The sequence below is a fragment of the Babylonia areolata genome, chromosome 34 (genome assembly GCF_041734735.1).
Source record: "Babylonia areolata isolate BAREFJ2019XMU chromosome 34, ASM4173473v1, whole genome shotgun sequence".
NCBI classification, from domain to species: domain Eukaryota; kingdom Metazoa; phylum Mollusca; class Gastropoda; order Neogastropoda; family Buccinidae; genus Babylonia; species Babylonia areolata.
The window spans coordinates 19868267-19882697 of record NC_134909.1 but is presented as its reverse complement, the minus strand read 5'-3'; the positions used below and the strand labels follow the sequence as shown (position 1 = coordinate 19882697).

The window sequence follows — 14431 nt, the reverse complement described above, 5'->3', positions numbered from 1 at the left end:
GTCGCTAGGGAAAACAATCTCCAGAAGTTGAGCCCTGTGTAATCCATGTCAGCGTTCGGTGGGTTATGGAAACAAGAACATGCCCAGCATGCACACCCCCGGAAACAGAGTATGGCTGCCTATGTGGCGGGGTGAAAACAGTCATGCATGTAAAAGCCCACTCGCGTACATACGAGTGAACGTGGGAGTTGCAGCTCACAAACGAAGAAGAAGAAATACTGTTGACTGATAGATACTGAAGTATATATAATATATGTATATGTTCAAGGCCTGACGGTTATGCTACTGGTCAGGCATCTGACTAGCAGTTCAGGTGCAGCATATATGGACTTTGTCCAAACGGTGACAGCGCCTGGTGGGTAAAGGGTGGAAATTTTTCCCATCTCCCAGGTCAACATATTATGTGCAGACCTGCTAGTGCCTGAAACCCCTTCGTGTGTATACGCAAGCAGAAGATCAAATACGCTTGTTAAAGATCCTGTAATCCATGTCAATGTTCGGTGGGTTATGGAAACAAGAACATGCCCAGCATGCACACCCCCGAAAACGGAGTATGGCTGCCTATGTGGCGGGGTGAAAACGGTCATGCACGTAAAAGCCCACTCGTGTACATGTATACAAGTTAAACCTGGGAGTTGCAGCCCACGAACGAAGAAGAAGAGGAAATACAGTTGACTGTTTTACCTGTTATGGTGTGCATTATTGTATTGTATGGTATGGTGTTGTGTTGTATTGTATGGTATTGTATTGTGTTGTGTTGTATTGTATCGTATGGTATTGTATTGTATTGTATTACTTTTTGTCGTAACATATTTGTGTAGATTTAGGGCTGCTCTCCCCAGGGACAACATGTCGTCTACAGTGCAGCTCCACCTTTCTATGTTTTCTTTTTCTTTTCTTTTTTCTGCCTGCAAGTGCCTGTGTTTTCCTATCAAGGTGGAGTTTTCCACAGAATTTTGCCAGGGACAGCCCGTATGTTGCCGTGGGTTCTTTTACACGTGCTAAGTGCATGGGAGATTCCTCTCAGTTTATCGCCACATCCAAATGCCTGGCATCCTTACCACCACCACTCAAAGTCGTCTTCTTCTTCTTAGTTCATGGACTGCAACTCCCACGTTCACTCGTGTGTACACGAGTGGGCTTTTATGTGTATGACCGTTTTTACCCCGCCATGTAGGCAGCCATACTCCGTTTTCGGGGGTGAGGTCTGAGTAACTAATTGATGAGGAGAAAATACTGGCGAGTGTAGGAGTCGATCCCGTGCGCTCTAGACTCTCTTCGCAGTGTCGGCTGAGGCGTGCGTCACCACTCTGTTTGTCTTTTGGGGTTCCAGACATTGTGGAAGGGAACCTGAAGGCGGTGATGAGACTGATTCTGGCGCTGGCGGCTCACTACAAGCCCATGAGCGTCCGCCACTCCGCCAGCTCCTCCACTCTCTCCAGCCGCAACAGCAGCAAGAATCAAAGCATGATGGACATTGCACAGGTGTGTTGTAAGTGTGATGGATATCACACAGGCGTGTTGTAGTGTGGTGGATATGGCACAGGTGTGTTGTAGTGTGGTGGATATGGCACAGGAGTGTTGTAGTGTGATGGATATGGCACAGGAGTGTTGTAGTGTGATGGACATTTCACAGGTGTGTTGTGTGTGTGTGTGTAAGAATCAGAGCATGATGGATATTGCACAGGTGTGTTGTAGTGTGTTGGATATCACACAGGTGTGTTGTGGTGTTTTGGATATCACACTGGTGTGTTGTGTGTGTGTAAGTATCAGAGCATGATGGATATTGCACAGGTTTGTTGTAGTATGTTGGATATTGCACAGGTGCATTGTAGCATGATGGATATCACACAGGTGTTGTGTGTGTGTGTGTGTGTGAGATGGATATGGCACAGGTGTGTTGTGGTGTGTTGGAGATTGCACAATTGTGTTGTAATGTGTGGGATATCACACAGGTGTAAGAACCAGAGCATGATGGATATGGCACAGGTGTGTTGTTGCGTGACGGATATGGCACAGGTGGTGTGTGTGTGTGTGTTTGTGTGTGATGGATGTCACACAGGTGTGCTATGTGTGTAAGAATCAGAGAATGATTGATATTGTACAGGTGTGTTTCTGTTTGATTGACTGAACATTTTTTCACTTTCTCTTTTAAGAATATTTTAAAATGTTATTTGAATGTATATTGATTTGAATTGAATTGGTTAATTTCCTTTATTCATGTGAACCTATTTGATTAAAATTTAATTGATATTACTTTTATTTGTTTCCTTTATTTTACTTGGTTTTATTTAGTTATATAACATTTTTTCCTTTCTAAAAGACCTGAAAAAACTACAACAGATTTGAAGAAGAAAAAGAAAAGTGTGTGTGTGAGTTGTCTGTCATGTTCTCTGTTATGTTTTTTTCCTGCCAACAGGGGGCATCAGCGGCATTGACAGAAGCGCGGCGTAATGCCAAGAAAGCGGGTAAACGGTACCCTCGCTCTCGCCATGACAGTCGGTGAGTGTGACTGGTCATTGGGCGCTCTTTGTTCACATACTCACACACAAAGGCGCCTCCGCACACGCGTACACATGCCCCTCCCTGCCCCCAAATGGATGGATGGATAGATGGATGGATAATTGTCATTCATACATACATGGATGGATGGATAACTTTCATTCAAACATGGATGGATGGAGGAATGGATAATTGTCATTCATACCTGGATGGATGGACAGATGGATGAATGGATAACTGTCATTCATTCATGGGTGGATAACTGTCATTCATTCATTCATGGATGGATGGATAACTGTTGTTCATACATGGATGGATGGGTGTAGATAACTGTCATTCCTACACATGTGGATGGATGGATAACTGTCATTCATTCATGGATGGATGGATGGATAACTGTCATTCATTCATGGATGGATAACTGTCATTCATTCATGGATGGATGGATGGATGGATAACTGTCATTCATACATGGATGGATGGATGGATAACTGTCGTTCATACATGGATGGATGGATGGATGGATAACTGTCGTTCATACATACATGGATGGATGGATAACTGTCATTCATACATGGATGGATGAATGGATATAGATAACTGTCATTCATACATGGATGGATTGATAACTGTCATTCATAGATGGATGGATGGATAACTGTCATTCATACATGGATGGATGGATGGATAACTGTCATTCATACATGGATGGATGGATGGATAACTGTCATTCATACATGGATGGATGGATGGATGGATAACTGTCATTCATACATGGATGGATGGATGGATAACTGTCATTCATACTTGGATGGATGGAGGAATGGATAACTGTCGTTCATACGTGGATGGATGGATAACTGTCATTCATACATGGATGGATGGATGGATAACTGTCATTCATACATGGATGGATAGATGGATAACTGTCGTTCATACATGGATGGATGGATAACTGTCGTTCATACATGGATAGATGGATAACTGTCATTTATACATGGATGGATGGATAGATGGATAACTGTCGTTCACACATGGATAGATGGATAACTGTCATTCATACATGGATGGATGGGTGGATAACTGTCATTCATACATGGATGGATATAGATAACTGTCATTCATCCATGGATGGATGGATGGATAACTGTCATTCATTCATGGATGGATGGATTGATGGATAACTGTCGTTCATACATGGATGGATGGATGGATAACTGTCATTCCTACATGGATGGATTGATGGATAACTGTCATTCATTCATGGATGGATGGATGGATATAGATAACTGTCATTTATACATTGATGGATGGATGGATAACTGTCATTCATACACGGATGGATGAATGTAGATAACTGTCATTCATACATTGATGGAAGCATGGATAATTGTCATTCATATATGGGTGGATGGATGGATGGATGGATAACTGTCATTCATACATGGATAGACAGATGGATAACTGTTGTTCACACATGGATGGATGGATAACTGTCTTTACACATGGATGGCCGGATAACTGTCATTCACACATGGATGGCTGGATAACTGTCATTCACACATGGATGGCTGGATAACTGTCTTTACACATGGATGGCTGGATAACTGTCATTCACACATGGATGGCTGGATAACTGTCTTTACACATGGATGGCTGGATAACTATTGTTCACACATGGCTGGCTGGATAACTATTGTTCACACATGGATGGGATAGATAACTGTCGTTCACACATGGATGGATGGACGGACGGATGAACAGCCACCACCTGTGCACAGGTACCAGGAGAGCAGCTCAGAGCCGTGCAGCGACTCGGACCAGAGCTACCTGCGGCCTGACTGGCGGCTGCAGCAGCCGGCGCTTCACGAGCGGAGAGAGCTGGAGGGGTGCAGCGCGGGGAGCAGCCCCGTGTTCAGCTGCCTGCCCAGCCCCCGCACCAGTCTGCAGTTTACTGACGACAGCACCTGCTTTGACGGTCAGCACTGTCTGTCTGTCTCTCTCTCTTTCTCTCTCTCTCTCTCTCTCTCTCTCTCTCTCTCTCTCTCACACACACACACACACACACACACTCTCAGACTCACACACACAGAGCCCCCGCACCAGTCTGCAGTTTGCTGATGACAGCACCTGCTTTGACGGTCAGCTGTCTGTCTGTCTGTCTCTCTCTCTTTCTCTCTCTCTCTCTCTCTCTCTCTCTCTCTCTCACACACACACACACACACACACACACTCTCAGACTCACACACACAGAGCCCCCGCACCAGTCTGCAGTTTGCTGATGACAGCACCTGCTTTGACGGTCAGCTGTCTGTCTGTCTGTCTCTCTCTCTTTCTCTCTCTCTCTCTCTCTCTCTCTCTCTCTCTCTCTCTCTCTCTCTCTCTCACACACACACACACACACACACAAAACACTCTCACACTCACACACACAGAGCCCCCGCACCAGTCTGCAGTTTGCTGACAACAGCACCTGCTTTGACGGTCAGCACTGTCTCTCTCTCTCTCTTTCTCTCTCACACACACACACACACACACACACACACACACACACACACACACTCCCACACACAGAGCCCCCGCACCAGTCTGCACTTTGCTGACGACAGTACCTGCTTTGACGGTCAGCACTGTCTCTCTCTCTCTCTCTTTCTCTCTCTCTCTCTCTCTCTCTCACACACACACACACACACACACACACACACACACACACACACACACACACACACTCACATTCACACACACACACTCACATTCACACACACACAGCCCCCGCACCAGTCTGCACTTTGCCGACGACAGCCCCGCTTTGACAGTGGCAAAATTTCACAGGAGAAATCCTCTCTGATAGGTACACAGAGATATGAGCATGGGTCAGGCATCTACCGAGCAGATGTGGCGTAGAGCATACATGGATTTTGTTTGAATGCAGTGACGCCTTCTTGAGAAACTGAAAGTGAAAGTAAAACCGATGTTCCAGGAACGAGGGAGGGGGACTGTGCGTCGGTGGACAGCGAGGTGCCGTGCGGTGTGGACGACGCTCAGGTGGAGGCGGTGAAGGACGTGAAGAGACAACTGCTTCAGCTGCAAGACCTGGTCAGACCACCGCTCACTGTCTCTGTGTTCTTGTTTCTTGGTTCTCGGTTAACAGCCTTTGTGCCCACTGGCTGCACTGTGTTGGTCTCTCTGCCTTTCTGTGTGTTGTTTCTTTGGTTCATCATGCTCTGATACATCCCCACTGGCTCCCTGTCTTGACGGGCGCAATAGCCGAGTGGTTAAAGCGTTGGACTGTCAATCTGAGGGTCCTGGGTTCGAATCACGGTGACGGCGCCTGGTGGGTAAAGGGTGGAGATTTTTATGATCTCCCAGGTCAACATATGTGCAGACCTGCTAGTGCCTGAACCCCCTTCGTGTGTATATGCAAGCAGAAGATCAAATACGCACGTTAAAGATCCTGTAATCCATGTCAGCGTTCGGTGGGTTATGGAAACAAGAACATACCCAGCATGCACACCCCTGAAAGCGGAGTATGGCTGCCTACATGGCGGGGTAAAAACGGTCATACACGTAAAAGCCCACTCGTGTGCATACGAGTGAACGCAGAAGAAGAAGAAGAAGAAGCTCCTTGTCTCACACAGAATAATAATAATAATAATAATAATAATGGTACTTATATAGCGCTGAATCTTGTGCATAAACAAATCAAAGCGCTTTCGCACCAGTCATTCTCACGCACGCATAACTCTAAAACTGAAAAAAAAAAAAAATAAAATAAAATAAAATAATGTACAAGATAAGTACTCTGTGTTATAAATGTGTTCACAAATCTGCCCTTTCCCATATCTGTCATTTGCCTTCACCTCTACACCTGATCTCGCTCTCTACGATCGGCTTCGGACCCACTCTGCTTACGCATACCAAGATTCAAACACTCCACTATTGGCTACCGTTCTTTCTCTGTCTATGGACCTTGCTTATGGAATTAACTTCCTCTTTCGCTTCATCAGATCCCCGCACTCAGCTCTTTCAAGTCTGGCCTTAAAACCCATCTATTTCCAAGATAGCTTTTTTTCTCTTCCTCTTCCGTGTCTTCAGTTTATCAAGTTTAGAGTTATGCATGCTTGTGAATGACTGGTTTGAAAATTCTTTAATCTGTCTCTGCATAAGATTTAGCGCTATATAAATACCAATTATTATTATTATTATTGTTTCAACAAAGAGGATGCTGGCTGTTTGTTGTAAAGCACGAGTTTTGTTTTCAGAAATAACAACAATTATTTTTATATAGTGCTGAATCTTGTGCTGAGACAAATCAAAGCGCTTTCGCACCAGTCATTCAAACGTATGCATAACTCTAAAACCGGAGGGAAAAACATAAACAACAGCAATAACAACAACAACAAAAACCCAAAACAAACAAACAAACAAACAAAAAACTGAAGACAAGGAAGAGGCAGGGAAGGGAGGCTATTTTGGGAAGATGTGGGTTTTAAGGCCAGACTTGAAAGAACTGAGTGTAGAGACCTGACAAAGCAAAAGAGGAAGTTCATTCCAATTACAAGCTCCAGAGACAGAGAAAGAATGGCGGCCAACAGTGGAGTGTTTGAATCTGGTGTGACAATCAGCCGTGTCTGACTATGACCCATCAGGACTGCAGAGGAGGCAACTGCTGTCCTGACAATCTTGGGCTAGAATTTTTTTTGCCGCCCCATCATACCCATACACGGCCACACCCGGGTTCGTCTGTCGCAGTTCCAGCGTCGGCAGTCCACAGGGAGCCATCGATGTTAGGTCGCCAGGAGGCCACACACCAGAGGAGACCCTGCACTGCTGCTGAGTCAATTGGGTGGTGTTCAGTGGTGCCTGTTCTGATTTAACGTACTTAGGACACCACCTACTAAGCCCCCTACTAATGACAATAATGGCTTAGTCGCGGAGCCAGGCTGAGTGAGCGTCTCTCCCAGAGTGGAGACCGCCACCACATTGCTCAAACAACAGCCCCCCATGAATCTGCCAACACTGACGACATTGACAGGATTCACCCCAAGCACGGAAGTGGAGGGGTATCGAAACTGAGGTCACCATGAGAGCAGGGCATGAAAGGCCACAGACTTTGAGACTGTTTTGTTTATATTGATATATTGATGATGATGGAGGAGGAGGAGGAGGACGATGATGATGTTGCTATGGAAGTCCATTTTGGTTTGGGACTGCATGACAAGGCTGTACTCTATGCTTCTTGTCATAATGATATCCTGGTGTTAACCAGGCCTGAGAGATACAGACACTTGCAGTGTTGGTCAAGTAATTCGAGCAACACACCCAAAGACGCATCCTTGAAGTGGATGACACTTGACTGTGTGGTCCCAGTCTCCCCATTTAAGTTCACAGCACACTCAACTCTGGGTAGGAGCCGGCCACGGGCCGAAAAACCCACCTCCGCTGGGATTCGAACCCGCGTCCTCCCAGCTGTCAGTCCGCGACGCTAACCACTTCACCACGGCGGTTGGTCATCTTGGGCTAGAATTTGATAATAGTGGAAAGTGTCTTGATGACAGTATGGATACTTATATAGCGCCTCTCCTCGGTCGGAGATAAAGCTGTAACATGGAGTCAATTGCACAACAGGCTTCCTATTTGGGTAGAGCCGACTGACAGCTGCCATTGGGCGCTCATCGTTTGTTTCCTGTGTCATGCAATCAAGTTTCAGTCATGCACACATACACACTCAAACAGACATGTGACATTTGATACGTATGGCCGTTTTGTTTATTTAACCCACCGGTGATGCATTGTATTGTATTGTATTTCTCTTTTTGTCACAACAGATTTCTCTGTGTGAAATTCGGGCTGATCTCCCCAGGGAGAGTGCATTGCTACGCTACAGCGCCACCCATTTTTTTTGTAATTTTTTCTGAGTGCAGTTTTATTTGTTTTTCCTTGGCAGCTATACTCTTGTTTTCGGGGTTTTGCATGCTGGGTTTGTTTTTGTCTCCATAACTCACGGAACGCTGATATGGATTCCAGGATCTTTTAAAGTGCGTATTTGATCTTCTGCATGCGTATACACATGAAGGCAGCTCAGGCACAAGCAGGTCTGCATATATGTTGACCTGGGAGATGCGAAAAATCTCCACCTTTTACCCACCAGACGCTGTTTCTGAGATTTGAACCCAGGATCCTTAGATTGAAAATTCAATGCTTTAACCACACGGCTGTTGCGCTCAGTTTACACACCCCACTCTCTCCGCCAAGAGGGTTTTAGGACAGTCGGCATTGGGATGGTCCCCAAAGGCCAGCTACCCTTCAAGGCTACAGCATGAGGAGCCAGTGCAATATGCCTCCTAGTTTAACTCACTCAGTACGGCCAGTCCTCTCTTCTCCTCTACACAGACCCCTCGGATGTCCAGTGGGTGTCTGAATGACCCAACCTTTAGCTTCCGTCGTCAGAGTTGTGGTATTCTTTGTCAACATTCACGTCTTCAGTATAAGAGCCTTCCGCTTGCAATATTTTGATGATGGTAATTGGGGTGAAACGCTGTTCACGTCGTCTCTTTCGCCGTTTGTATGGAGAGAGTTAACCGAATCATCTTCGTGGTTCCAGTTTGTGTCTCTCATTCTTGCGCTTTTCTGTTCAGTTAACGTCGTCTCTTTCGCTGTTCGTATGGAAAGAGTTAAAAGTTATAGTCCTTCACGAAAGAGTAAGCTGGCAATGAAATCCCATCGCAGCGGAGAAACCATTGATCATACAGCTCTCACTTAAGTTGCTGTTGGCCCAACTGAAAGCTTGTGTCTTCTTCTTCTGCGTTCACTCATATGCACACGAGTGGGCTTTTACGTGTATGACTATTTTTACCCTGCCATGTAGGCAGCCATACTCCGTTTTCGGGGGTGTGCATGCTGGGTATGTTCTTGTTTTCATAACCCACCGAACGCTGACATGGATTACAGGATCTTTAATGTGCGGATTTGATCTTCTGCTTACATATACACACGAAGGGGGTTCAGGCACTAGCAGGTCTGCACATATGTTGACCTGGGAGATCGTAAAAATCTCCACCCTTTACCCACCAGGCGCCGTCACCGTGATTCGAACCCGGGACCCTCAGATTGAAAGTCCAACGCTTTAACCATTCGGCTATTGCGCTCGTCGAAAGCTTGTGTCAACCTGTGGTACACGGTGAGCATTGAGTCAGAGGTACGATAAATGTTAAGCACGAATATTGGTTCACATGAGAGCAGACTTCTCTTGTACCAATCCCTGACATTGATTGACATTGATCATCCAGATCCTAACATTGATGATGATATCTTGATGTTGATGATGGTGCATATCCCTCAGTTGATGATCCTGATGCTGGTGATGATTCTGACATTGATGATCATCCGGATCCTAGCATTGACGAAGATATCTTGATACTGGTGATGCAGATCCTTCAGATGACAATCCTAATGCTGATGATGATTCTGTCAATGATCCTGATCCTGATCTTAACGCCGAAGCTACTGCTGCTGCTGATGGTGATGACGATGTCAGAAATGATGATGATATGTATCCCAACACTGATATCGCTGATGACAATGGTGATGATAACAGTGCTGAGTGATGGCCTAGAGGTAACGCGTCCGCCTAGGAAGTGAGAGAATCTGAGCGCGCTGGTTCGAATCATGGCTCAGCCGACGATATTTTCTCCCCCTCCACTAGACCTTGAGTGGTGGTCTGGACGCTAGTCATTTGGATGAGACGATAAACCGAGGTCCCATGTGCAGCATGCACTTAGCGCACGTAAAAGAACCCATGGCAACAAAAGGGTTGTTCCTGGGAAAATTCTGTAGAAAAATCCACTTCGTAAGAAAAACAAATAAAACTGCACGCAGGAAAGATAAAAAAAAAAGAGGGTAGCGCTGTAGTATAGCGACATGCTCTCCCTGGGGAGAGCAGCCCGAATTTCACACAGAGAAATCTGTTGTGATAAAAAGAAATACAAATACAAATACAAATGCTGCTGCTGCTGATGATGCTGATGATGATGTCGGTAATGATGATGATACGTATCCCAACTCTGATACGGCTGATGACAATGCTGCATGCTGCTGCTGCTGATAATGACGATGGTGATGAGGATAATGCCGATGATGACGACAGCGATGATGATGATGACAATGATGCTGACGACAATGTTGCAGATCCTGACGAACAGCCCGGACAGCGCGGTGGAGATGTCGTTTGAGTCGACGACGCCGGAGAGTCTGGTGCTGCTGAAGAGCCAGCTGCAGCACAGCACGCTGGTTGGGGAACAGCAGCGCGAGGAACTGTCCCGCCTCCGCAACGAGTGTCTGCAGCTGCAGGGAACCAAGGTGAGGAGTTGGTGTGAATGCCAGTCTGTCTCTGTGTGTGAATGCCTGTCTGTCTGTGCGAATGCCAGTCTCTGTGTGAATGCCTGTCTGTCTGTGTGAATGCCTGTCTGTCTGTGTGAATGCCAGTCTGTCTGTGTGAATGCCTGTCTGTGTGTGTGTGAATGCCTGTCTGTGTTTGTGAATGCCTATGTGTGAATACCAGTCTCTGTGAATGCCTGTCTGTGTGAATGCCTGTCTGTGTGTGTGAATGCCAGTCTGTGTGTGTGAATGCCTATGTGTGTGAATGTCTGTCTGTGTGAATGCCTGTCTGTGTGTGTGAATGCCAGTCTGTCTGTGTGAATGCCTGTCTGTGTGAATGTCTGTCTGTGTGAATGCCTGTCTGTGTGAATGCCTGTCTGTGTGTGTCAATGCCTGTCTGTGTGAATGCCAGTCTGTGTGTGAATGCCAGTCTGTGTGTGTGAATGCCTGTCTGTGTGTGAATGCCAGTCTGTCTGTGTGAATGCCTGTCTGTCTGTGTGAATGCCTGTCTGTCTGTGTGAATGCCTGTCTGTGTGTGTGAATGCCAGTCTGTGTGTGTGGATGCCTGTCTGTGTGTGTGGATGCCTGTCTGTGTGAATGCCAGTCTGTGTTTGTGAATGCCAGTCTGTGTGTGTCAATGCATGTCAGTGCCAGTCTGTGTCAGTGCCAGTCTGTGTGTGTCAATGCCAGTCTGTGTGTGTCAATGCCTGTCTGTGTGTGTCAATGCCTGTCAATGCCTGTCTGTGTGTGTCAATGCCTGTCTGTGTGAATGGCAGTCTGTGTGTGAATGCCAGTTTCTCTGTTAGAATGTCTGTCTGTGTGAATTTCCGTCGGTCTGTGTGAATGTCGATCTGTGTGAATGCCAGTCTTTAATGATCAGGCACCAAACCAGCCACTGTGGCGAAGTGGTTAGCATCGCAGACTGACGGCTGGGAGGACACAGGCTCGTATCCTAGCGGAAGTCAGTTTACTGGCCCATGGCGGGCTCCTACCCAGAGTTAAGTGTGCTGTGGGCTTAAATGGGGAGACTGGGACCACACAGTCGAGTGTCATCCACTTCAAGGATGCTCCTTTGGGTTTGTTGCCCAAATTTCCTGACCAACACTGCAAGTGTCTGTATCTCTCGGGCCTGGTTGATGCCGGGATATCATTATGACAGTGAGCATAGAGTACAGCCTTGTCACGTAGGCCCAAACCTAAATTGACCTCCCTGGCAACCTCGTCATCATCTTCATTGTCATCTTCCTCCATCTTCTTCATCAGTACCAAAAAAAAGTCCCAGATTATGTGGCCTTTCATGCCCTGCTCTCATGGTGATCTCAGTTTCGATACCCCTCCACTTCTGTGCTTGGGTCAAGTGCTGACAGTGGCTTCAGTGTCGGCAGATTCATGGGGGACTGTTGTTGGAAAGGACGTGGTGGCGGTCTCCACACTGGGAGGGAACGCTCACTCAGTCTGGCTCTGCGACTAAGCGATTATTGTCATCAGTTGATTTATCACATCATGCTTTTTCTACCTCCCCCCTCCCTTTTTTTCTTCGATTTTCTTTTCTTTTCTCTTTTTTTTTTTTGTCTAAGGGCAGGATGTACAAAAAAGCTGTATAAGCTTATTGTTTTACCCTCAGTAAAGATCATTTTGACTTGACAATGCGTCTTTTTTTTTTTTTTTTTTTTTTTGCTGCCCCTTCATCTGCACCGTTTCAGTGGCATTACTCCCACGCCGCTCATTTAGATTCCCCCATACACAGCCACACCCGGGTTTGTCCATCGATGTCTCTTCCTTCTTCTCCTTCATTCGTGGGCTGCAACTCCCACAGTCACTTGTACGTACACGAGTGGGCTTTTACTTGTATGACCGTTTTTACCCCTACCATACTCCATTTTCGGTGATGTGCATGCTGGATATGTTCTCGTTTCCATAACCCACTGGACGCTGACATGGATTACAGGATCTTTAACGTGTGTATTTGATTTTCTGCTTGCGTATGTATATACACGAAGGGGGTTCAGGCACCAGCAGGTCTGGGAGATGGGAAACATCTCCAACCTTTACCCACCACGCGCCGTTACCGAGATTTGAACCCGGGACCCTCAGATTGAAAGTCCAACGCTTCAATCACTAATGTGCCCATGTGTTTTTGATGTCAACAGGCAGGACTTCAGCAGAGGCTGAGTGAACAGGACGACATGCTGTCACAGCTCAAGTCGGAGAAGCTGAACCTGGAGATAGAGCTTCAGACCGTCACTGCCGAGAACGTAAGTCATCAGCATGTTCAGTCATCTCTTCTGACTCTTCTCTTACTGACTCCCCTCTGCCCTCTCCCTGACTCCCCTCTCCCCTCCCACTGACTCCCCTCTCCCGTCTCACTGACTCCCCTCTCCCCTCCCACTGACTCCCCTCTCACTGACTCCCCTCTCCCTGACTCCCCTCTCCCCTCTCCCCTCTCACTGACTCCCCTCTCCCCTCTACATTCTCACTGACTCCCCTCTCCCGTCTCACTGACTCCCTTCTCACTGACTCCCCTCTCCCCTCTGCATTCTCACTGACTCCCCTCTCCCCTCTCACTGACTCCCCTCTCCCCTCTCACTGACTCCCCTCTCCCTGACTCCCCTCACTGACTCCCCTCTCACTGACTCCCCTCTCACTGACTCCCCTCTCCCCTCTCACTGACTCCCCTCTCCCCTCTCACTGACTCCCCTCTCCTCTCTCACTGACTCCCCTCTCCCCTCTCACTGACTCCCCTCTCCTCTCTCCCCTCTCACTGACTCCCGTCTCACTGACTCCCCTCTCCCCTCTCTCACTGACTCCCCTCTCCCCTCTCACTGACTCCCCTCTCCTCTCTCCCCTCTCACTGACTCCCCTCACTGACTCCCCTCTCCCCTCTCACTGACTCCCCTCTCCCCTCTCACTGACTCCCGTCTCACTGACTCCCCTGTCCCCTCTCTCATTGACTCCCCTCTCTCACTGACTCCCCTATCTCACTGGTGTCACTTCACAGAGAACTGCTGGCGTTGATGATGATGTTGTCCTAATCAGTGATCAACTGGTATCACTGCACAAAGAACTATTGATGTTGATGCTGATGATGTCATAATGAATGATCAACAGGTATCACTGCACAAAGAACTATTGATGTTGATGATGATGATGTCATAATGAATGATCAACAGGTATCACTGCACAAAGAACTATTGATGTTGATGCTGATGATGTCATAATGAATGATCAACAGGTATCACTGCACAAAGAACTATTGATGCTGATGATGTCATAATGAATGATCAGCAGGTATCATTGCACAAAAAACTATTGATGTTGATGCTGATGATGTCATAATGAATGATCAACAGGTATCACTGCACAAAGAACTATTGATGTTGATGCTGATGATGTCATAATGAATGATCAACAGGTATCACTGCACAAAGAACTATTGATGTTGATGATGATGTCATAATGAATGATCAACAGGTATTACTGCACAAAGAACTATTGATGTTGATGCTGATGATGTCATAATGAATGATCAGCAGGTATCATTGCACAAAGAACT

At 46.7% G+C, this 14431-nt stretch overlaps 1 protein-coding gene across 1 annotated transcript in view; it reads left to right on the top strand.

Annotated features, from left to right (window-relative positions):
• Nucleotides 1-14431, top strand: part of LOC143277581 (dixin-like) — a 42057-nt gene that overhangs the window by 10873 nt on the left and 16753 nt on the right. The window contains exons 4-9 of the mRNA XM_076582460.1: nt 1334-1485; nt 2420-2502; nt 4284-4480; nt 5483-5598; nt 10690-10860; nt 13029-13133. Of these exons, the coding sequence (XP_076438575.1) occupies nt 1334-1485; nt 2420-2502; nt 4284-4480; nt 5483-5598; nt 10690-10860; nt 13029-13133 (824 nt within the window). The remainder of the gene's footprint in view (nt 1-1333; nt 1486-2419; nt 2503-4283; nt 4481-5482; nt 5599-10689; nt 10861-13028; nt 13134-14431) is intronic.